At 48.3% G+C, this 22,710-nt stretch overlaps 1 protein-coding gene across 4 annotated transcripts in view; it reads left to right on the top strand.

The window, feature by feature from the left end:
- Positions 1-22,710, top strand: part of CCNT2 (cyclin T2) — an 89,938-nt gene that overhangs the window by 57,330 nt on the left and 9,898 nt on the right. For all 4 annotated transcript variants that reach the window (XM_069616563.1, XM_069616564.1, XM_069616566.1 and 1 more), the window contains exons 6-8: positions 6,975-7,020; positions 8,264-8,427; positions 14,259-14,329. In XM_069616563.1, the coding sequence (XP_069472664.1) occupies positions 6,975-7,020; positions 8,264-8,427; positions 14,259-14,329 (281 nt within the window). The remainder of the gene's footprint in view (positions 1-6,974; positions 7,021-8,263; positions 8,428-14,258; positions 14,330-22,710) is intronic.

The following is a 22,710-nucleotide window of genomic DNA, read 5'->3' as shown; positions in this document are numbered from 1 at the left end:
TACCTTAGCCTCCGCTGCCCCATAAGGCGAAGGGGGTAAACATTTCGGGCTGTGCCGTTTTATCCGTATGACTAGGAACACTGCTGGTTTAGTAGTATGGTGCTGAGTAGGCCGTTTTGGCTGCTCCTTCAGAGCGGTAGTCACTTTATCAGGCAGCTATCCTGCCAAGAACACCCGGGGAAGGGCTCAAACAAACTGGAGGAATCCACACTATACCAGATATGCTTCTGCATATGCCAGGTGACTGCAGCCTCCATTTGTGAGATGCAGGCATCCCGTGACCAAACATGACCACTTTTCTTCGCACACAGGATAGTCGTGTGAATTTACACGTGAAACAGCTATCCAACGTAAACCTTTGAAATTGGTAAACAATCCTTGACACTGGGCCTCAACCCTCTGGATACAAGCCAGTTCACACAATCAAAACGCTTAGAAAACTGACTCAGTTTCTTCTGGTTCCCCAATTATCAACAGAAGAACACAACTTCCGTCTATCCTACACTAATCCACCCTTTCCTCATTCTTACAGAGCCACATGGGCGCCTGCAGACTATGCCAGTGGTAACGGTGCACGGTATAAGACAACTTAGATGACATCACAATGATTCATCTATTCTTGAAAGGCAGTGGGAAAGTCTAGTCTAAAGATCCAGACTTAGATTAAGACCGACTTTCAAATTTGTCGCCTCAGCTAAACACTTCCTATCCTAATTATCCTTGGCCTGTCTGCTGCCTTTGACACTGTTGAACACTCTCATTTTTTTAATACTTTCTTCTTGGGATTTGCGATCACACCCTTGCCTGGATTGAATCCTACCTTGCACCTCACCAATTCTGTCTCCTGTAGCAACAACACCTCTCTCAAGGCTCTGTCTTGGGTCTGCTCATCTTTACTCGCTACACCTCTGCTCTTGGGGCACGAATCTCTTTTGCATTCTTGTACCGACTTTGTGGGTGACACCCAAATCATAAACCATTTTCCTGAACTCTGATATCACTCAAAATGTCCAAATGTGTCTCTGCCATTAAGTATTGGATGGCTTTGTACTCGGTTAAACTGTACCAAAACAGAGGTGCTCTTTGTCCCTGCCAACAGCTCCCTCTCATCTCACTATCCAGTTGACTCTCCCCCTACTCTATTCACCTAGAAACCTCAGCGTCATTGTTGACCCATCTCACACCTTCTCTAATCTCCACAACTGGAATAGCAACTTGCCTCAACCTCCTAAATATTAGGAAAATCAGGCACCTCCTTCCTTTCAACACTGCCAAGGATCTCTTAACCACCCTTCTCTTAATAGACTACTGTGCCAGCATCCTTTTGGTCTCCCGAACTAGACTTTCTGTCCCCTCTACAAGATCATGAACTTCGCTACCAGGACTCTTCGAACTTCCTCACTTCACACCTATTTCTCCTACTTTCATCAGGCTGGATGGCTGACGATGCAAAACAGGGCCAGATTTTAATTTCTTCTTCTGGTTCACAAATCTATATACGGTAAGGCACCACTGTATCCTTCTCTATCCAACTCTACAAGCCTCCTCATAGTCTCAGCTCTATGTATTGTCCCTGGTGACGGTTCCATTTATTCCCCTCCGCAACCTGGTCAGAATGTCCCAAACTCACCTAATTGTAAGAAACTCACTGCTTCCTATCAAATCTGATTTCTTATCTATTGTATGCTCTTTTGGGAGCAAAAGCATGTTGTTCCTCCTGTTTATAAATAAATACAAAAATAGACCTCCCCAGCTCAGCATTGGCTGCTAAGAAATAAGTGGGGATTAGATTAGCAGACTTCACTATAAGAGTCCTCCAAACAAGAGGAGTCACTGGGTTCATGAAGTAACCATTGGTCAGAATTCCTGTGGGATGACTGGGCTGTATTACAGAGCAACTGTTGTAAAGGCATTTTACTATATCAAAGGAAATGGCTTTTAGGGCCTAAATTTGGCATTTTGCAAATTTTTCCACATTCTAAATTGTATGCAGCTGTATGTATTTTGGGGCAGAGTTGATTATTTTGTAGGCCTTGTTAGCATGACCTTTATCTGTAGAGCATGGGGGAGAAACCATTTAAGCGCTAGGCAAAGCGCATGCCAAATCCCTCTGCTCCTACCCGGCAGTTTCAAGGCCTGTATAACTGGACCCAGATATGCACTAAAAAGAACCCCAAATGGCCATTATATTGCAGCAGCTGTAAATGTGTGTTTTAATAAAGCTGCAGGGAAGCTGATTATTTCAGTTAGTCATTTACACAGGGTTAATCAGAATTGGTTACTACATGCTGTACGAGTAGGTTGACAACAATATTGCTGTCCAGTAGTTAATCCTGTTGGGTGATCAGGGAAAGGGTTTCTCTTGCACTAAATCGTCCGATCCTTGAGATAAGTATAGTATTTTCTGCTGCCAAACCTACCATAGTCCCAAATGGGTATTTTGACCTCTAGGGTGGTTGGTGTTGGGGAGAATTCTCATTTCTGTGCTAATTCTCTTCAACCTTTGAGACCCCCAGCTCTCTTGCTGGACTTTAAGACTTTTGAATTTTTACCCTGGAGTGTGTGGGACCCTTTTATCACTCTTGTGTGTTTTGACCTGATTTGTATTGTGTGTTCACTTTGTTTTTGGAATCTGACAAACTCCATAGGAATTTACTTTTTGTATGGTGACACACTGCAACTTCATTGCAGTGTCACTGAGAAATCCTTTAGATTTCTCATGAAGTTGAATACCTTTTCTTGTGTGAACTACTGTTCCCAAGCAAAGTGAAATTGACTTTACTTAGCTTTTCTCTTTGGGTCCAGCTTTTCTCTTTGGGTCCAGCACACTCAATGTGGAGTGCTGGGGGGTTATCTAGTAGCCCCTTATCCTACATCCTCATGGAACATTTTTTGTTACCCTCATTACTTTGAATGGCTGGTGGCAATGGTTTAATCTTCCTACCTTTGTACATTTCTACTGTAGGCTGAATCCTCAGCTGCAGTACCCATGGGGTGACCATTTTCCCAAAATGGCCCGGTCTTCTTTTTTTCGCCCTTTTCGGTTTGGGAGGTCTTTCTTGTGATTTACTCTGTGCGCCAAGCCAGGTTTGAGCCCTTGGTTCGTTTTGCCTTTGGCGAGCTTCAGTCCTGAAACCCGCCTCTGGCTCCAGTGTGTCTGAAAAGGCAGGATGTGAGGGAGGTTCCCGAAACTCCCCTGTCATTTGTCTCTAGGAGTGCATGAATGCAACCAGTCCTGATTGGCTGTCTGGCTGTCCTTCTTGGACAGCCACCCTGCTGTTTGACTGACAGCCTAGACTGTGCATGAATGGGAGAAACCTACTTAAAAGGCAAAGGTTTTGGGACTAGAGTCGGAGTCGACCACTGGGAGAAACGCCTGACGACGAAGAAACAGTGAACGAAGCTTGCTGTATCCTCCTGGACCTTTGAATTGCCCGATGAAGCCCTACTGCTGTGCTGAAACTCCTCTTTCTGATTGACAAGAGAAGCTTAGGAAGGGAGGACTTCTTCCCTTCATTTAGTGGAACCAAATCACGCCGAGACAAACTCCACTGGACCATCTTCCATGATTGACTGTACTTCTTCGCTGCTGCAAGAACCGAGTGCCAGGGGTTGAGAAATCCGTAGTAGAGTGCAGCGTCTGCGATACGGCCAGAAGCTCCAGGAGTCTCCTAGGGACCCTCTAGAAGCAGGTCGACCAGAGTGCAGGACTTGGGGCGAACCGATATCCGAGATCTGCAGTGTTTCTGTTTAGCGCACGCTGAAACCACGAAGTGCAGCTGACATGAAAAGAGCCCGTAGCCGACAACCTACAATTTGCTGCTGCAGTAATCCTCTCTTGTCCCCACGACAGAGGCTCAGAAACCCAGGATCTGCAACAGGACAGAATACAGCTGGACCACGCTTCTTCAAACCAGAGGTACTGTTTAGACTTGGGGTACTTCACTCCGTGTCTTTAGCTGTGCTCTTCTCATTTGAGACTTGCATTAGCTTCTTTTGTTAGAGTTGATTCCAACTGTGCTTGTATCAGGCTTAACAGCTTGTGACCCTACAAGTGATTTCTACAAAACTCAAACTTTGTGCATAGCCTGTGCTCCAATTGACTTTGGCTGTCCTGGCTCCCTGCAGACTCTTCTTCTCCATTGACTTGATATTTCTGTCCCTCATATGTGGTAACTTGTTTAAGACTGTTAATGCTGGGAAAGGCTTGTCTAGATCTCATTGGAAGATTAATTGTCCGCACCTATACTGAGAACCTGTTTTTTAAGCTTTTTCCTTCCTTGAACCTTTCCTTTCTGCAACCTCGGAAATCTGCAAACTATATGTAGTGATAAATGCCATTACTGTCCTTGTGAATGAAGTCTTCTCCGGGTGGTGGAAGTGTGTAAAAAGCATATCCAAGGAGTATCCACTAACTTGTGCTGACTCTGAAAAAGTATTTTAAATATTTGATTGTTACATATCTTGCCCTTTTTGAAGAACTCTTATTTAAAAATTGATGTTGAATAACTATTTATAACTGAAACCTTGAGTGTAGTGTTACTTGGCTACCTGTATTTGCGAATTTCATTGCTACAGCTCACATTTGCCCCTCTTGAGATGAGACTGGCTGCTCAGTCACACTACCAACTTTAGTACAGGCCTAGTCCAAAAAGTGGGTTACCTAATACCAAGCAGATACGCGCTGTGTAGTCTCAGTGTTACTACATCAATTCTTACCTAACAGTTGGGCTTTGAGTGTATGATGAAAATCATGACATGAGAAGATCCTATCCTCAGACCTATGTAAAAGAAAAGACTGGTGTTAATATGTAAATGACCACGCTTCACGCTGATGCTTTTCTTTATAGAGAGGCTTTATTTCTTTAGTTCATCCAAGAGAAAGGCCCCCAGCTGTGGCTGTCCTCCTGCTCTCAATCCTCTCTCTGCTGCTAGAATGTGGAACCTTTGCTTAATCATAACAACAAAGGTTCCTTGGTAACTAGGTTACATGGCAGCAGCTGAATTGATGTGATTGTAAACTCAATGAAGTAAATGTAACCACCTCCTAACAACTGGTTACACAGAAACCCCACTTTAGAGCTAAATACAGAGGGAGTATGTATTTGGCCGTAAGAGTATATGGAGAATTTACCCATCCCTTCCCACATTTTTTTCAAATGTGTTAATTTTCTGCATTTTACAGCTCATGCTTGGACTTGTGAGCTTTTGATGCCCCAAGCAGTTTACCCATCCTCAACACTGCATGGAAGTGGGGGGGGGGGGCCTTTACAAAAGATTAGACCTGTTTAGATAAATTGCAAATTCACTCACCTAGTGTAATTTTATGGCAAATGTTTGCAAGTCCCTCGCTCCATAATAAGAATCAAGTCTGTCTTTCAGTCCTTGTCCCCCCACACTCTGTCGCTTAACTGGATGGGGTACAGCTTTAAGTACTTAATTGGAGAGCCTCCACTAGTGTTGTTTGAGGTGGGCAGATGTGGACTGTCTGCTTTCTCAAAGAGGCTGAAGATTATATCTGACACAAGGCTGTCGCTGAATTTCAAAGCAGACTGGAGTTGCAGTGTATAGATGTGGCTTAATTTGGCTTTCACGAAGCATGAATAGTTTCTTTGCTTTGATGACAAAAACAATTGTGAAACTGTCATTCATTGCAAGACTGTGGTAGTGACTTTTAAGAGGGCAGCTGTGGCTTTGGAATTATCAGACAATTCAGCGTATTAAATGTAAACTGTAGTCCTCTTTCAGTTGGCCCAGAACCCCACACGTAGTCAAGTCTACCAAGTTGCAGCCCAATCTCTTGATTGTCAGGACTTCCTACCCCCATGCAGGTCAAAAGGTATGCCTTTTTAACGTGCATGAGAATGTCCAGGTCTTCATCTGAAGACCTGGGTAAAATGTTTTTCTATTGTACATTTGTGGTTTATCATTTTACTTGATAGATTTGGCCGAGTCTTTGAATTTCATGCATTAAAACATGGTAAATTTCATAAAACGCCATTGAGAAAATCTTTATCCGGCCAACTGGTTGTTAGTCACTTGATACTTACAACTGCATTCTGTTTGTACCTTAGGGCTGGTTGTAAATTACAGCAATGTTAGTTTAACTTATTACCTTCATATAGTCGTACAATCCTACGCTATTTTTGTTTGGCACCCCCCTTTTTAAATTATTAACTAGAATCTATAATTCTGAGATGAAAGGAAGGTAAATTCCTCCATTGGTTGGGGATGTTAATGGCTTGTAGGCCATTTTGAGATTGTCCGGACAAATGATTCTTGGCTGAAAGGATAAGGAAAGTGTAATGGCTAGATCATCCATATTTGATATATGTTCAAATAGAGGACATTGCGGGACAGAACTATCTCAATGTATAATCAGTTGTTTGGCAAATCTGTAGTTTAAAATGCTTTCCATTTGCGTAGATCTGAAAAAGGTGCTGGCTGAAACCAACTTGTGCGATTAAGCTAGCCATTTAGGAAATTGGCTGTTTTGTTTCAATCACTGAAGATGCCAACATTTCGCCTGGAGTCCTTTTTTTCAGCCAGTGCCTCTTTGAATAAATCTGATTTTTCTTGGTGCAGAATATTCTTGATTTTTTTTTTCTTTGTTGCCTGCTTTCCCCCAGCAGCCCCCACCCCTCCCGCAAGTATTCATTTTTGTTTGCTTTCCAACATTGATTATTTCGAGAATATACAATAAACATTTTATCACATGGCCATTGAGCATAGGTTGAGTTTCCTTGGGATGTCTCCTATGGTACATTTTCAATTCACTAGGATTTCTTACATTTTGAGTTCCTTCAAATGTGTTATGACTGTTTCACCTTTTCTCAATGACCATGGTTTTGTTGACATTATTGCTTATTTGTTTGACATTCAAAATGCTTTGATGTAGTATGCCTACTAAATGTTAATTCTTAGCATTAGAAGCGGCTTGCCAATATGTAATCTAGTTTCATCTTTTTTTACAGCAAGCAAGGACTTGGCACAGACTTCCTATTTCATGGCTACCAACAGGTGGTTATCCTGCCCTCTTTGTTGCACTGTTGTAGCACACTAGCTTCCTGTACTGCAGGGCACCCTTCATGTGTCATATTACCCTTGTTGCACCAAGAGATTGGGCCATCTGATGTGGTGGCACCTTCTTGTGTGCAGTGCGGTGTATAGTACAAGGGCCATGTGGGCACAAAGGGGTTAAATGCACATTGAGAAGTGTAGTGGTGCTTTCTGATCTTCTCGATTCTGAGTGCATAAATCTAAAATTGGTAGCCTGAATAGCATCTAAAGCGATAAACTTAACCTAGAATTTCGAGCACATTGGTAAGTACAATGATATTTCTAGTTAACACTTATAGTTATGGCAAATTTGTACTTTAAAGAATTGAACTTTTTTGCAATTAAAATCATTTTTCTGTTAAAAGCATTTTACTTCTAGCTCAAATTTAGTGATGTAAAATAGTATAAAAAATTAAGCAGAATTAATAATTTTAAATATCTTGCATCAATTTAATATAGTTATCTGAAGTCCATTTGGTACATAGACAGCCAAATTGTTCTAGTTAACCTAGAAAGCTTAATGAACAATCTCAGAATCTTGAGCTAAGAAAGTTATCTTTAAACTTCTGCTGTCTTTTACTAAATATTTCAGAATACTGCCTGATTTTGGTTACATTTAAGTATATTGTCTTAATAGTTAATTATATGCAAGTTTGTGTGAATCTTGAAAAGTTTGCCTAATTTCTGTTCTTTTTAGGAATTGATTGTACTCTGCGTAATTCCCGTTTCATTTATGAAATGAGGTTGATGGCGGGCCAAACAGATGTGATGCGTACCTCTTGGTTTGTTAGTGTAGTTTGCAGAATGATCTCCTACACTATGCTAAATACCAGTACCAGTGACGAGAAACCTAGTACTTACTAGACAGAATTAATTGTGCTCTGCATTTGTAAAAAAGTACCAAGAATCACAAGATACCAAGATAAACTGTCCATGTTTAGACCTAGCTTAAAACATGTTAGTTTGGATTTTGGGGTTTGATGAGCGAGGGGGGAAATCCTAAATTCCCAGAAGTTTACATAGTGAAAATATCAGTTGAGAATCACAGGTGGAAGGGTGCAGGGGTGAAATAATAAATGTTAACTGACGTGTTTATAAAGTCTGCAATAAACATTTGCTTCTAACCAGTTGTTAATCTTGACCGAATGTGCTTTTTGTTTTGTTTTTTCTTTACATGTTTGGACTCTGGCAACTCTTGAAATAGTCTGCACCTCACTACCTTTTGTCTGCAATACAAGCCAACCGTGATAGCCTGTGTGTGCATTCATTTGGCTTGCAAATGGTCTAATTGGGAAATTCCTGTATCAACTGATGGGAAGCATTGGTGGGAATACGTCGATCCTTCAGTTACTCTGGAGCTGCTTGATGGTAAGTGGTGATAACTTAAGTCTATCCATGCTTAATTTGTAATGGCTAGTGAACAAAATAGTGGCAGAGGGGGACCTATCTATTTGTGATGGGGGGACAGTCTGTTCTTCTCCACCTTACTTTTTTTTAAACAGTTCAAAGCACACAATGACAGTGCATCCAATGCTGTAATATGATTGCTGAACTGTAGGTCTGTAGCAAGAGGTTTTTTTTTTTAAATACCAGTCCACTCATTGCAGTACAACCAGGCGTCTCTCTTCTGCTAAATGTGCTGCCTTCTCTGACTTGTTGTGAATAGAGGTTGATTGAGGCAGAGTTATGGGATGCATGGATATCTAGGGTACTACTAGTTCAAATAGCTTTCCCGCTTTACAAATCAGTGTTTACGTCTATTTTAGGCCATGTTATGCTTTTATATGTCTTATTGAGCTTTTGACTTGATCTTTAACCTGAGATGAGCATCCTGGTCTTGCCAGGCATCTCAAAACGCTTGCATTCATGAACTATGAAAGTTGCTTTTTTAAATGGTTTTTAGTTTTAAAGTGTTCATTCTTCCAGAAGGTTGTACACAAACAATTTTAAATAATGCCCTTACGTAATTCAATGTCAAATTGGGGTATTAAGTAAAACTCTTAAAATGTTCTCAAATTAAAGACCGATTTAGAAAGACCGCCCTGCACTGTCGGCCCCTTGACATGCACACAAGTGCTTGCAGGGGCTGAATGGGGCAGTAAAGCGAATTAAGTCGTAGGAGTAAGGCAAATGTTTTCAGTGGGTGCGGTTCTCAATGTGCCTGTGAGTGAGGGGGAATGAGTTCGGCTGGTAAGGGGTCGGCGGAGGATTAAAGGGAGGGTTTGGGCAGTGGGGGGGGGGGGGGGCGGGTTCAGAATGTTCTATTTCAGTGTTTTAAAGGCCACGCAGTGTCAGCTGAACTAATTTGTTTGTGTTCGCCCTTAAAATGAAAAAAATATCTCGAACCTTCTGCCTTTTGTGGCATTTGCTCAAAACTAAAATAAGCTACAGCATTCTACTCTTATGAGCAATATGGATGGCTGAGGCTCGAGTGACACAAACCTATGCTAAACCAGGTGTTATAACGCATATATTTGATACCTCCTGCTTCTAAATACTGTAGTAGGTGGTATCAAAATGAATAAGTGCTCCATTTAGTTGGCTGGATTAACAAGTTTGCTCTGCCAGGATTGCAAACAGCAGGCTGGCACCATCTTTGAGGAAAGCGCTTATATAGCCAAGTTACCTTCTCCTCCTTGTACTTGAAAAGCCTTAGCTGTTAAGAGGGTACAGTGAGTTAAATACTGTGGAGATCTTGGTTATCTATTCATGTCCGCTTCACGTTTTGTGGTCCATTTTCAGGTGTAGTAAAAATGCATGTACCAAAAGATGCTCAATGCCTGTTTTCAACAGCACTTTTGAACAGCAGAAACGTTAGCAAAAATGTCTTTAGGGTGCATAAACGAGGCAAAGTCGTTGTGATATGGATCATGGCAACAAAGTTGCACGCAGGTTGGACACAGCACTGTAGATTTCTTTTAACTGAGTGCCCGACAAATACAAGTATATGTGTAAGCACAAAACTTTGATGCAGTGTGCTTGAAGGGCAATCCGTGGGGGCATTTGCATCCTTAATAAAAGGATAGCATAAACCTCAGTTATGATATGATGCGATGAGGCAAGGGATGGGTGCAAGGGAGGACAGAAACAACCATCTTACTAGGCCCAGTGACATTGGGAACGCGCAAGTGCATCGGGGGAGAGAAGGGAGAAAATGCAAGGGGTAGGGGGGAGTGGAAAGTGCTGAACACAAAAACGGTAGTCCGACCAGTAAATGGATGAATTAAGCACGAACAGCAGGTATAAATAAGTGCAGGTAAGGGGACTGTAGGGTTGCAGATACAGACCCAAATACAAGGGGGCAGTGCAGGTTTGCAGCTGGGTGGACAGGGATCTGGGCCCGAAATCAGGGAGTAGCCAGATGCCCAGAACAGAAGCAGCCAGAGATCAGCAAGGGAGAGGAAGAGAGAAGGTGGAAGCAAAGAGGAAGGTGCTTCCGGAACCGAAAATGCTTCTCAAGTTTCAAGCGGCAGTGGGGCTGTTCCAGGGAGGTCCCAGCCGAAGAGATATCTACCACCAACTCGTTGCTTGGAGAAGCGACTGACAGGCAGGAAGGTATTTACGAAGAGAGAGCTGGAGGTATTGAGGACCCAGGCCCCGGAAGGCCTCGCGGACAATGTAGCAGATCTTCAACTTAATCCTCACAGCCACTGGCAGCCAATGAAGAGATTTCACTGCTGGAGAGATACGATCCCTGGCTTCAGGCCAAGGACAGGTCTCGCATTCCTGTTCTGGATGAGTTGCAGAGGGCGGAGAGAAGAAGCAGGCACATTTAGAAAGAGGCTATTTCAGTGGTCAAGCCTAAGTTGTGCCCTTAGACGAGCAGAAAACTAGCTTGCTCTGTTACCACCGTGGCCTTAAGTAGATTACTTCCAACCGGGAAGTAAAGATATCTGAAACTACCCTCTTTGTGGCTCTGCTCATCTAGCTCTCAATGCAAATTGACATGGTGGTGTGCGACATGGACACTGAAGAGATTGGAGAATTCCAAGCTGTAGATATCCTTTCTAATTGATTCCACCCTCCCACGTATTCCTCACCTGACAATCCCATCTACAGCACAGCTGGTAGTTGGAAGATTTTCCGCCCCCAGATGCCTCTATGCTCCCTGCTGCGGGCATGCAGTCGCCACCCTATATATTGAGACGCTGTGACCGCTGTTACTCTGCGCAGTCTGTTCACTTCAGGAACATGCTCTTCACGTTTTCGAATTAGTAGCCATGCCAACCTTGCAAAGACCCCTGGGTCCAAACCGGGCACAGACTTCGGCTGTTGGGAAGAAGTCTAATTTCTGTGCTAATTCACTTCAACCTTAGAGACCCCCATCTCTTTAAAATGCTTACCCTGCAGTGAGTGGGACCTTTTTCTCACTCTCATGTGCTTTGACATGATTTGGATTGTTTCCTTTGTTTTTGTAGTCTGACAAACTCAATAGGCATCTACTTTTTGTTTGGTGACGCATAGCGCCTTCAGTGCAATGTCGGTCACCCCCTTAACTTCCGACCCATATTTCAATCTTAGTTTGCACGTTCTTGGTCTTCTCTTACATTGGTGGGTTAGTGTTTTTGATTATTGTTTGGATTTGTAGTGTACAATCGCCCATGTTTATAGAGCTTTGGTTAGACATACTTTTTTTTGTTGTGTTCGCTTTCTCCAGCATGGGGTATGGCATGGATTCACATGCTCATGAATATTCCCCATCGGGCTGGGAATCCTCGGTGAAAGAAAAGTTTCACTTTCACTTACAAACTGTCTTTCTCCTATAAACTAATCACTGAGCTCTGGGTCATACTGCCCTCTCCCTAAGCCCCTCTGGCAGCCATCTTCAGATTTTTACCGCGCGTCAATTGTTGGGAGATCTCATGTTTTGCTCCTAGCTTTTATAGGTTTTCGTACTTTTAATATGAAAAGTTCCTATTTTTGTCAAATAGAGCCTGTTTCACTCCTTTGCCCAGCAAGCAGGTATCAGTTTGTCAGTCTTTCAATGCCCCTCAAGGGCAAGAAACATCGAGAGTTTCATCGAAGATTCCGGAAGGCCATCGGGCCTACACTGCACGCGCCGGACTATGTCGGGGGGCACGGAGGTTCCCTCTTGAAGCTCTTCCCCCATCTGCGAATTGAGGAACGTGTTTGTGGATGACACAGTCCCAGTGCCTCTACTGTTTCTTTTCTGGACCACAGGTAAGGGGATTGTGAAATATGCCTTGGTTTTTGGATGCACACCATCAAGGATAGTCGCAATAGGTTAGCGGCGTGGCTCAACGCCAAGGCCTTTACCCTGTGAGGCAAGCAGGGCCATGCCGCACCCAGGACCGGCAGGTCCGAGAAGGGGGCTTCAGTCGTTAGAAGGCACTCCATCTGTGGAGGCCCAAGAAAAGGCCAAGCACCACAAGTCAATTTCCGTCGGGGTCGCCGCGCAAGTGGGTCCCGCGATGTTCAGGGCGCGCTCATCTTCACTGTCTGCCTCCATCTCCAGTTATCTCTCCAGCTCCTCCTGGAAGAGGAAATCTGTTAACCCAGGGAAGCTACGGGAGAAGCTGGAGAAGACCAAGGTGCAGGGTAAGGTGTCCGACCTGCCCCTGAAGGCCCAGGTGCCATCCCAGAGCATGAGACTACCCCTCAGGATGCAAAAAGGTGGGGTGTCTGGGGGAGAGGAGAGGCGAGGCGGGGGGTGGCGGCCTTGCGTGTATTTCTTCATCAGACGAAGAGGACCTGGTGTCCGTTCACACGGTCCCACAGTATGGGCGGGGGGAGAGTTGGCGGAAACGCCAATGGTAGAAATGCCAACGAGAGCGACGCAGGCACACGCCCAGCAAGCCTACGCCCCCTCAACACCTCCCAGGGACGTACCAATGGACATCCTTTCAACTCTACACACGCTGGTGTCGGAGTTCCCGAACCACCGGCCCACTGATAAAGAGAAAACAGCACCCTGCGCTGCCTCATCAACCACTACACATCCCCTCAGACCCCCCTCCCCCACCAAAGGAAATGTGGACACAAACAGCGACTACGGAAAACAGCATTTCCCCCGGACGAAGTGGGGTCGTTCCACGCCATGGTACCCCGCGCATTGTGAGATCTTCCAGCTGACGCCAGACGAGACCAAGAAGGAAGGTTTCCTTTACCAACGCCTTGAGGCCAAGAGGAAGTCTATTCGGGCGGTGCCTCTCCTGGGCGGCGTTTGGGATGAGGGCCTGGCGCTGATGAGAAATATCTGTGGGATCATCCTCTTACTGCTAGCCCTCCTGTTCCATGACCCAGGAGGCCTACAGGGGTTGCTCAAAGGCTTTCGGAGGTGGCTGACGTCTCTCCCAAGGTGCCACGCAAGTTATCAAGTAACCCCTCCAGCACCCTATTGTAAGATGGTGTGTGCTGGGTCTAGAAAGTTACAAAGGTAAGTAAAGTTAATTTCACTTTACTGCTCTGGGAAAGGAACAAGTTACTTACATGTGACTGTTTCCAGCATGGATTCACATGCTCATGAATATTCAGGCTAGGACTCCTCGGTAAAGAAAAAATCAGTTTCAGATTATACACCAACCTGTGAAATGAGTAAATTCATATGAAGAGGGAAGCCTGATTAGTTTGGAGGGACAGAAACCTCAGATAAAGATATGAGCTGGGGAGGAACGTGCCCTTTTCCTCTACATATGAAAGAGGGCGTTTCCTCTACATATGAAAGTGTCCTGGAAGATGTTTCCCTTGCTTAGCCGAATAACCATGAGGTACTAAAAGCAGGGTCCTGCCAGGCCACCTTGATATGGGGACCAATCCCAGAGCGGTTCATAGAGGCCTCGGAGTAATGCCTTGCCTGCATTGGTGTCCACAGGTGAGCATGGGGGAGGCTACACAGCCTGGCTGCAGCCCCCTGAGAGAATCCCTGCTTGAGGCAAGGGCGTCGACAGACGCCTCCTGCCCCAGACCAAGAGAATTTTCTTTTCCCCGTTTATTTCATTTACTCATTGTGCAGATAGCTGGTGTGGCGAGCAGGCAGGTCACTGCTCAGGCCCCAGGGACCATTGACTCGTAGTTTGTGTCAGCCACAAAGCCTGAACTGGCTCGAGCCTCACCTGGCTCTCCTACCTCTATACTGCCAGTACTGCACTGTTAAGTCATTTTGCTCAACAGATGTTTATATCGCAGAATCCGCTGATGCAATGTTAGTTTTAAAGTTATTTTTTGCCTCACCTTTGCAGAGTTAACACATGAATTCCTACAAATCTTGGAAAAAACTCCGAGTCGATTGAAGAGGATTCGCAATTGGAGGGTAAGAGGATTTACTACTTTTTTGTTCTTGACAAACCTACATTTTCTATGAAACCTGACATGTTATTGTGCATTTGTATAGCTCCTTATATACCATTGGTATGATCTCAAAGTGATGAGGGTTGAACGCCCTTGGGGACAGTAGTCCAGGTCAATGGAGAGATAGAGTAGTAGTAAATAGTGTTTGGGTGCTCTCGGTGTGTGTGCACCCAGGGGGGTTTGTGTTCTGTAGCTGTTTCTAATGCTAGACATGGTGCAGTGGTTGTGTGAGGTCAGAATGTGTGCAGCAAGGCCGTTGCAGTTTGGGATTGTGGGCAGCTAGGCCGATTTACTTTGTGTGATATAGCTGCAATCTGTTTGGTGTAATAGCGAGAGTGAGCAGATCAATATTTGCAAGTGTCTGCATATTGGAGAGACCCCTGTTTCAGATTACCTTCCATTGCCTGCTGAGCTCACCATAGCTATTCTAGAGGTTTGATGCACTGGCATGGATTCACATGCTCATGAATAGTCCCCGTTGTCAGGCCGGGTTTCCTCAGTAAAAGAAAGTTTCATTTTCGTTTACAATCTTTTTCCTCTAAACCAATCACTGATCTCTCGGTCATACTGCTCCCAGCATTCACTACTCTCTCCCAAGCCCCTCCTCTGGCAGCCATCTTCAGATTTTGACTGCACGTTCAAGTGTTGGGAGTCGTGTTTTTCTTCGTGAGCATTTCTACGTTTACGGCAATTGGTGATCCGTTTGTAGACGTCTTTCAATGCCCCTCAAGGGCAAAAATCATCTAATATTCCAGAAGGCCATTGGGCCTACACTGCACGCTGGACCGTGTCAGAGGAGTGGGGGAGGTTCCCTCTTCAAGCTCTGCACCAGCTGTGGTTTGAGAAACGTGTTTGTAGTAAACCAACACCTCCAGTGCCTCTGTCTTGGATCGTGAAATCTGCCTTGGTTTTTTTGGTTGCACACCATCAAGGATAGTCACAATAGGTTAGCGGCGTGGCTGAATGCCAAGGCCTCTACCCTGTGAGGCAAGCAGGGCCATGCCTCACCCAGGACCGGCGGGTCCGAGAAGGGGGCTTCTAAGTCTTTAGAGGGCATTCCATCTGTGGAGGCCCAAGAAACGGTCAAGCACTGCAAGTCAATTTCCGTCAGGGTCGCCGCGCAAGTGGGTCCCGCGATGTTTAGGGCACGCTCATCTTCACTGCCTTCCTCCATCTCCAGTCATCGCTTCAGCTCCTCCTCGAACAGGAAATCTGCTGACCCAGGGAAGCTGCGGGAGAAGCCGGAGAGGACCAAGGCGCAGGGATCTGTGGCCCTCCTGCCCCTGAAGGCCCAGGCGAAGTCATCCTTGATGATGGAGCTGGTGTCAGCCGCCCTCTCGAAGGCAAAAGGGACTGACCCCGTCCAGGCGGCCCCGGCGGTGCCTAGAGTGTCCCTGCCCCCATGGCGGGTGGAGAAGACTCTAGAGAAGATGCCATCCCTAAGCCCAAGATCGACCCCTCAGGCTGCAAAAAAAGGGGGAGAGGGAGGCCTCAATCGTGTTCCAGGGCACAGATATTTCTTCCTCGGATGAGGAGGACCTAGTGTCAGTTACGGGCCCGGAGGACGTGGAACGACGACGGCAGAAATGCTGTTGATGATAGTGCTGGGCCCAACAAGCCTGCTCCTCCAACACCTTGGAGGGACGTATCGCTGGACATCCTTTTGACCCTCCACACCCATGGTCAGAAACTCGAGAGGATGCCGATGCCTCTGTCCGACGACACTGTGGCAGCCCCTGACGAAGAGGAGACAGTACCCTACACCGCATCAACCTCTGCACATGCCCTCCAGTCGCCCACTCCTTTAGGGATACGGGGGACAGACATGGAGACCACGCACACAAATGACAGCAGTGTTTTTCCGCCGCCGAGGGCTTGTCCCCCGGACAAAGGGGTTGTTCCATGCTATGGTAGCCAGAGTGTCTGAGCTCTTCCAGCTGACGCCAGTAGAGACCAAGAAGGAGGGTTTCCTTTACCAACGGTTTGAGGCCAAGAGGAAGACCTCCTGGACGACGTTTGAGACGAAGTCCTGGCATTGATGAGAAATCCGGCCTCATTGAAGAGGGATAGGCTGGAGATAAAGTACTGGGTGTCGGCGTCCGCACCCAAGTGCAGTGCCTACATTCTCAGCCTTCTCCGGACTCGGTGGCAGCAAGAAATGAGTCTTCTAACCCCTCATCTTCAGTCTCCGTTCCTCCAGACTGCAAAGGGATGAAGATATATGTCATGGGTAGGAAAGTGATATACTCTGTGGCAACGACACAAGGCAGCTAACACGCTTGCAATCCTGGCCAGATACGACTGGGAGCTGTGGTATAAAATGGCCCGGCCGCTTGAGTTTCTGCCCAATGACAAGCGGGTCGAGTCGCTGGAGATCCTCGGAGGGCAAGGTGACATCGGTCCATGCCATCACTGTGTCCCTGGACAGCGCGGACACAGGGTTCTGGCAGATGGTGAACAGGGTCTGCCTCCGTCGTCGTGGCTGATTGAAAGCCACCAACTTCCGTCAGGAGGACCAGACAATGGAGCTGGACATGCCTTTCAGGGACAACCGCTTTGGGGAGGCCATCAAAGAATCGTTGCAGGCCATTAATACCGAAAGACGGCCCGTGCACTGGGCATTCTTCAGCAACATTGTCCTTCCTTTTAAGCCTCAGGAGTAAAATATGGCAAGTCTTTGTAGAGCTTCAGCTGGGGATCCTCTTCGTACCACCAGCCCTCTCGATCCATGACACAGGAGGCCTATAGGTTCAGTTCCAAGGCTTTGGTGGGAGGTGGCAGTCGTCGCTCTGAAGGCAGCATGCAGGCCTCGAAGCCAGATTGAACCTGCTAGGAAGTCTGGCCCCCACCCTTGCACCCAGGTGGGAGGTCGGCTGGCAGACTTAGTCAGCGAGTGGAGGCCCATTCTAGACATGCAGCGCCACAACAATCACCTCGTCCCAGAAATTCAGGGTGGTCATGTTGCAGCACATGCTCGGCCAACTGGAGGAAGACTTCCTGGCGTCGCTGAATCTTGGGAATGCTTACTTCCATGTCCCCATTCAGGGAAAACATCGGAAATTCCTGCGCTTCATAGTGCAGGGAAAGCACTATCAATTCAAGGCCCTCCCCTTTGGTGTAAAGTCGGCGCCCAGGGTGTTTACAAAGTGCCTGGCACCAGTGGCGGCCCATCTGCATCTACAGAGTATACGCGTGTACCTGTACCTCGACGACTGGCTCATCCGGGGCAGGTCAAGGGAACTGGCCTTCAATTACATGGATAGGACTGTCAGGCTGCTGGCGGATCTGGGCTTCCCCCGTCAACTATCGGCCATGCTTGATACTATCGCAGAGCACACTGTTCCTGAGGGCCAGACTCAACAGTCTCCTGCCTGGTGGCTCCCTTGGACAAGCGCATGGCAGCTCTGCTAGCCAAGGTCCAACGGCTGTTGACACTGAAGACCGCCATGGTGTGGCCCATCAAGTCGCTACTCTGCATGACGTCGTCGTTCATTTACGTTATCTGCCACCCTTTCAGGAATTCCTGGATGCGTGGTGGATTCAGGTTTACAGAAGCTTTGCAGACAAGATTATTCTCGCCGAGGATTTCCATCGAGCAATACAATGGTAGGGCGTGTGCTCCAACATTTCCAGCGGTACAGATTTCCAGAGGCCCCCCTCCCCTCCTTTAACAGGAGACGGTGACCACAGGCGCTTCCCTGGAAGGCTGAGGAGCCCACACCGGACGTCTCCACGCCAGAGGCCTGTGACTGCCGGAGGAGAGGGATATCCACATCTATGGCCTGGAGCTGCATGCAGTGTTCTGGGCCCTCAAGTCGTTCCTTCCGTCCCTCAAGGGCAAGGTGGTGAGGGTCTTCACGGAAAATACCACCACGATGTTCTACATCAGGAAGCAGGTAGGAATTGGATCCCCAGCGCTCTGCAGAGAGGCGCATGACTTGTGGCATTGGGCCATCGCCCAGGAAATGTTCCTAATTCCTTTCCACCTGGCGGGGGTCAAGAACACTGCTGCACTTTTGCCACGAGTGAGCTTCGACAGGATCAAGTGGACAGCCTCTTTGTGAAATGGGGCAGACCCCAGATCGATCTGTTTTCAACGGCGACAAATTCCAAATGCCAGGATTTCGCCAGCAGGTTCCACCAACTGCGGAGCATGGGGGACGAGTTTTCCCGTGGGAAGGCCCGTTCCCTTATGCGTTTCGCCTGCTGCGAGTCATCAATCAACTCAAACGGTACCAATGCAGGATGATCCTCGACGCCCTGGCGTGGCCGAGGCAGATTTGGTACCCGGACCTCCTCAGCCTGTCAACGTCACCTCCAATCAAGCTGCCAGTGGTAGTGGATCTGCTCACCAGAGAAGGAGGTGCAATCCTGCATTACGAACCAGGATCGCCGAACCTGAAGCTTGGCTCCTGCAGCCTTAGAGTTCGAAGGCTATGAGTTGCTGGTGAACTGCAGGGAGGGGGGGGGGGGTCCTTGCCAGGGCCAGAGTGTCGACTACGGGCACAAGTTGAAGCGTTCTGCTACGTGGTGCTGGTTGCAAAAGATCAACCCTCCGCGGGTCACAGCCCCACAGATTCTTCTGTACTTGCTGTCCTCTTGGCCAAAGCGGGGCTGGCGCACGCCTTGGGTGTATCTGGCGGCGATCTCCCACTACACCAGGTCTCCAGGACGGTCTTCACTTTGGTCCCACGGTCTCGTCAAGGAGTTCCTCAATGGACTGTTTCAATTGTTCCCGCCTGTAAAGGCACCCGCACTGTGTAGGAACTCAAAAGTGGTACTGGTGAGGCTCACGGGGGTGGGGGGGTGGCTTTGAGCCTATGCATCATGCCCCTCTGTTTGAAAAAACTGCTTTTCTCCTGGCCATAACCTCTGCCAGGAGGGTAGGTGAGATCCAGGCCTTCTCCAGCATCGGGTCTGGCATGGATTCACATTCTCAGGACTATTCCTAGTCAGGCTGGGAATCCTCGAAGAAATAATCAGTCATTCTGAACTTACTCCTTACAACCAATCACTGAGCTCTGGTTCATGCTGCCCCCAGCCAATGACTGCCCTCTACCTAAGCCCCTCTGACAGCCATCTTCAGATTTGTACAGCACGTTCAAGTGTTGGAGTCCTTGTGCTTCGCTCTCGAGCTTTTACTGCGTTTTTCGCTTTTTGGAACAGTTTTTGGCAAGGCCCCCAGAAGATTCTTCAAGGCCTACGCCGCGTGGATCATGGCAGACGAGAATGATTCCCCCTCTTTTCAAGCTCTGTACTGTCTGCAAAATGTTTATATGGACGATAAAGATTCCCAATGCCTTTACTGCCTGTACCCGACACAGAAGGAGGATGATTGTGTTTTGCCGTGAGCTCTCGACTCGCACGATGAAGGATCGGCGTAGGCGGCTGAGGGAATGACTACAGGCCAAGGCCTCTGCACTGGGGGGGGGGGGGTTCCCAGGAGCATGCCTCCCCCAGATCCGGGAATGCTGAGCGTGCTTTGAGGGTTCCCCTTCCGCTGGAGTCCAACAAAGGGCTAAGCACCGCAAGTCCACTGTCAACCGGGAGTGCCGTTGCAGCGGTCTCGGTGGCCCGGGAAGTCACCAGTCAGCGCTCCGGATAGTCCTCCAAGAGGAAGTCGTACCATCCGGGCAAACTCAAGATGGCCCCAGAGGCAATGAAGAAGTCCGAGCCAACCTCCCAGAGAAGGCCGAGGGGGACCGAGGCTCGGACCCTCGCCCTAAGGAGAAGGCAGAGCAGGACAAGGGACCAGTCCTGACCATGAAGGCCAGGTACATCCATCGAGGTGGTGGTGGTGTCCCTCGCGAAGGCCAGAGGCAGATCTGTAGGGCGCACCCCATCGGGCAATAATGTCCCTCTTCCTTTTGGCCCATAGAGAAGACCCTGGAGAAGAACATGCCGGTCATCTCCCAAAGACTGTCCCGTTTGGACGTGAAGGAGGGGCGTGAAGGTCCTCCAGGACACTGATCTTTCCTTTTGAGGAGAACGTCTGGATCGGCCCCTACAGCAAGGGTGTCGAACAGGATACCATCGAGGGAGGCGACGGAGAGCCTTAGGCCAACGAGGGCCTGGGCCCTCTGCCTGCGCCCCAGCTTCCTATGCCACCTCGGCTGCCGCCTAGAGACCTCTCTGGGGATATTCTGCCTACGCTGCATACTCTGGTCTCCAAGATAACGATGAGGATGCCTATTGCGCCAGCAGTCCCTCCCGCAGTGCCTGTGACGGCCGACCCTCTGGCGATGGGGGGAACCCTCGGCCAAGAAGAGGAAGAGGCACCCACTGCCTCCTTGCCACCCCTGGCAAGGGGGGACCTACCATCGCTGCCTCACAGATCCTCCCAGCCAGACAAGATGGGCTTTTTCCACGTGTTGATCTCCAGACTTTCGGAGTTCTTCCAGCTCGAACCTGAGGAGGAGGAGGTCTTCTTGTATCATCGAGGCGAACAGAAAGATCATCCTTTCGTTCCCACTCTTGGATGATATTGGATCAAGGGCCTGTCCCTCATGAAGAACTCTTCTACGACCCCAGTGAAGAGGGATCGCCTTGAGAAGTAGTACAGGGTTCCGGACTCTGTGCCCAAGTGCTTGAAGCCCCAACTGTCGCCGGACTCTGTGGTCTCAGCAGCGGTCCAAAAGAAGTGATCGGGCGCTTCTTCCACAGCAACGTCCACCCCACCGGACAGCGAGGGGAAGAAGTTGGATGCCATATGACGATGTGTCATCTACTTTGCAGCGATGACCATCAAGGCCGCCAATGCCCTTGCTATCGTAGCGCGTTACAACCGGGAACTGTGGTTCAAAATCGCTCCCATCCTGGACTTCCACCCTGACGACATGACTTCAGGGGTGTTGGAAATTCTGCAAGAAGGTGAGGTGGCGTTGGACCACGCCATCACGGTGGCCATGGACATCGCTGATGTGGGGTTCTGCCAGGTGGCCCACAGCCTTTGCCGACATCATGGCTGGCTCAAGGCCACCAATTTTCGATAGGGTGTCGACGAGGGTTTTGAACAATCTATTTGGGAAGGCTGTAGGAGTCTCTGCAAGCCATCAAGGCACGTGCCCTGGGCATGCTTCAGCAGCAACAGCTGTCCTTTCGGTCCTTGGGAGGCAAGTCTCCCCATTCGTCCAAGGCTTTCAGAGGAGGACGTTGTCGGCCGTGACGTCGGCCCCCACCTGTGCACCCCAGTGAGATGCCGGCTGGTGAACTTCATGAGCGTGTGGAAGACCATCTCACCGACCGTTGGGTGCTGGACGCTCTCGCCCACGGACACACCCAAGTGTCCCTGTAGGCCACTGGTGGCCCGTCAGGAAAATAACATCCGTCAGCTGCTGCTGGAGAAGCGGGCCATGCTAAGAATGGGTGCAATAGCTCATCCCAAAGAGGCTCCGGGGCTCTGGAGTGTACTCTTGTAACTTCCTTGTCAAAAAGACTGGCGGTTGGAGGCCCATCCTGGACCTCCACCGCCTTAACAAGTACATCAAGTCTCAAAAGTTTCAGATGGTGACTCTTCAGCACGTGCTAGGACAGCTGGACGAGGGGGATTTTCTGTCGTCGCTGGACTTGGAAGATGCCTATTTTCACATCCCCCATAAACAAGGGCCACCGCAAGTATCTGCGCTTCGTGGTTCAAGGACATCACTACCAGTTCAAGGCCCTTCCCTTCGGACTAAAGTCAGTGCCAAGAGTGTTCACCAAGTGCCTAGCGCTGGTGGCGGCGCAGCTGCGCTTAAGAGGGATCCACGTGCACCCTTACCTGCTTGACTTGCTCATTCGGGCAAGCCCAAAGGACATCGCCGTCGAAAACACAGCGAAGACTGTCCAACTCCTGACGGATCTGGGGTTCTCGGTGAACTATGCAAAGTCCTGCTTGATTACATTGCAGGACACGATTTCTGGGATCCCGACTCAACACAGTGCCGTGCCTGGCGTCTGTCGGACAAGAGGATAGCAGCCATCTTGGGCAAGGTATGACGGCTGTTGGCCCTGAAGGTCGCATGGGTAAGGTCCATCAAGTCGCTACTCCGCATGATGTCGTCATGCATACACCTCGTTCGGCTGTGCAGGTTATGGTCACGTCCGCTGCAGGAGTTCCTCGACGCCCGTTGGATACAAGTGTCTGGAAGCTTCGAGGACAAGATCACTCGACAAGAGTTGCCATTGAGCGATACGGTGGTGGGGAGTGCGCACACATCTGTCCGCAGGCGTGGATTTCCAGACCCCACCTCATCAGGAGACAGTCACGACAGACGCCTCCCTGGAAGGATGGGGATCGCACACCTGAAATGTTCATGCAAGAGGCGTCTGGCTACCATAGAAGACATTGCACATCGTGTTGGA

Source organism: Ambystoma mexicanum, chromosome 9, assembly GCF_040938575.1.
Source record: "Ambystoma mexicanum isolate Mex_15411 chromosome 9, UKY_AmexF1_1, whole genome shotgun sequence".
In the NCBI taxonomy this organism is placed as follows: domain Eukaryota; kingdom Metazoa; phylum Chordata; class Amphibia; order Caudata; family Ambystomatidae; genus Ambystoma; species Ambystoma mexicanum.
This window is presented reverse-complemented; position numbering and strand designations above follow the sequence as displayed.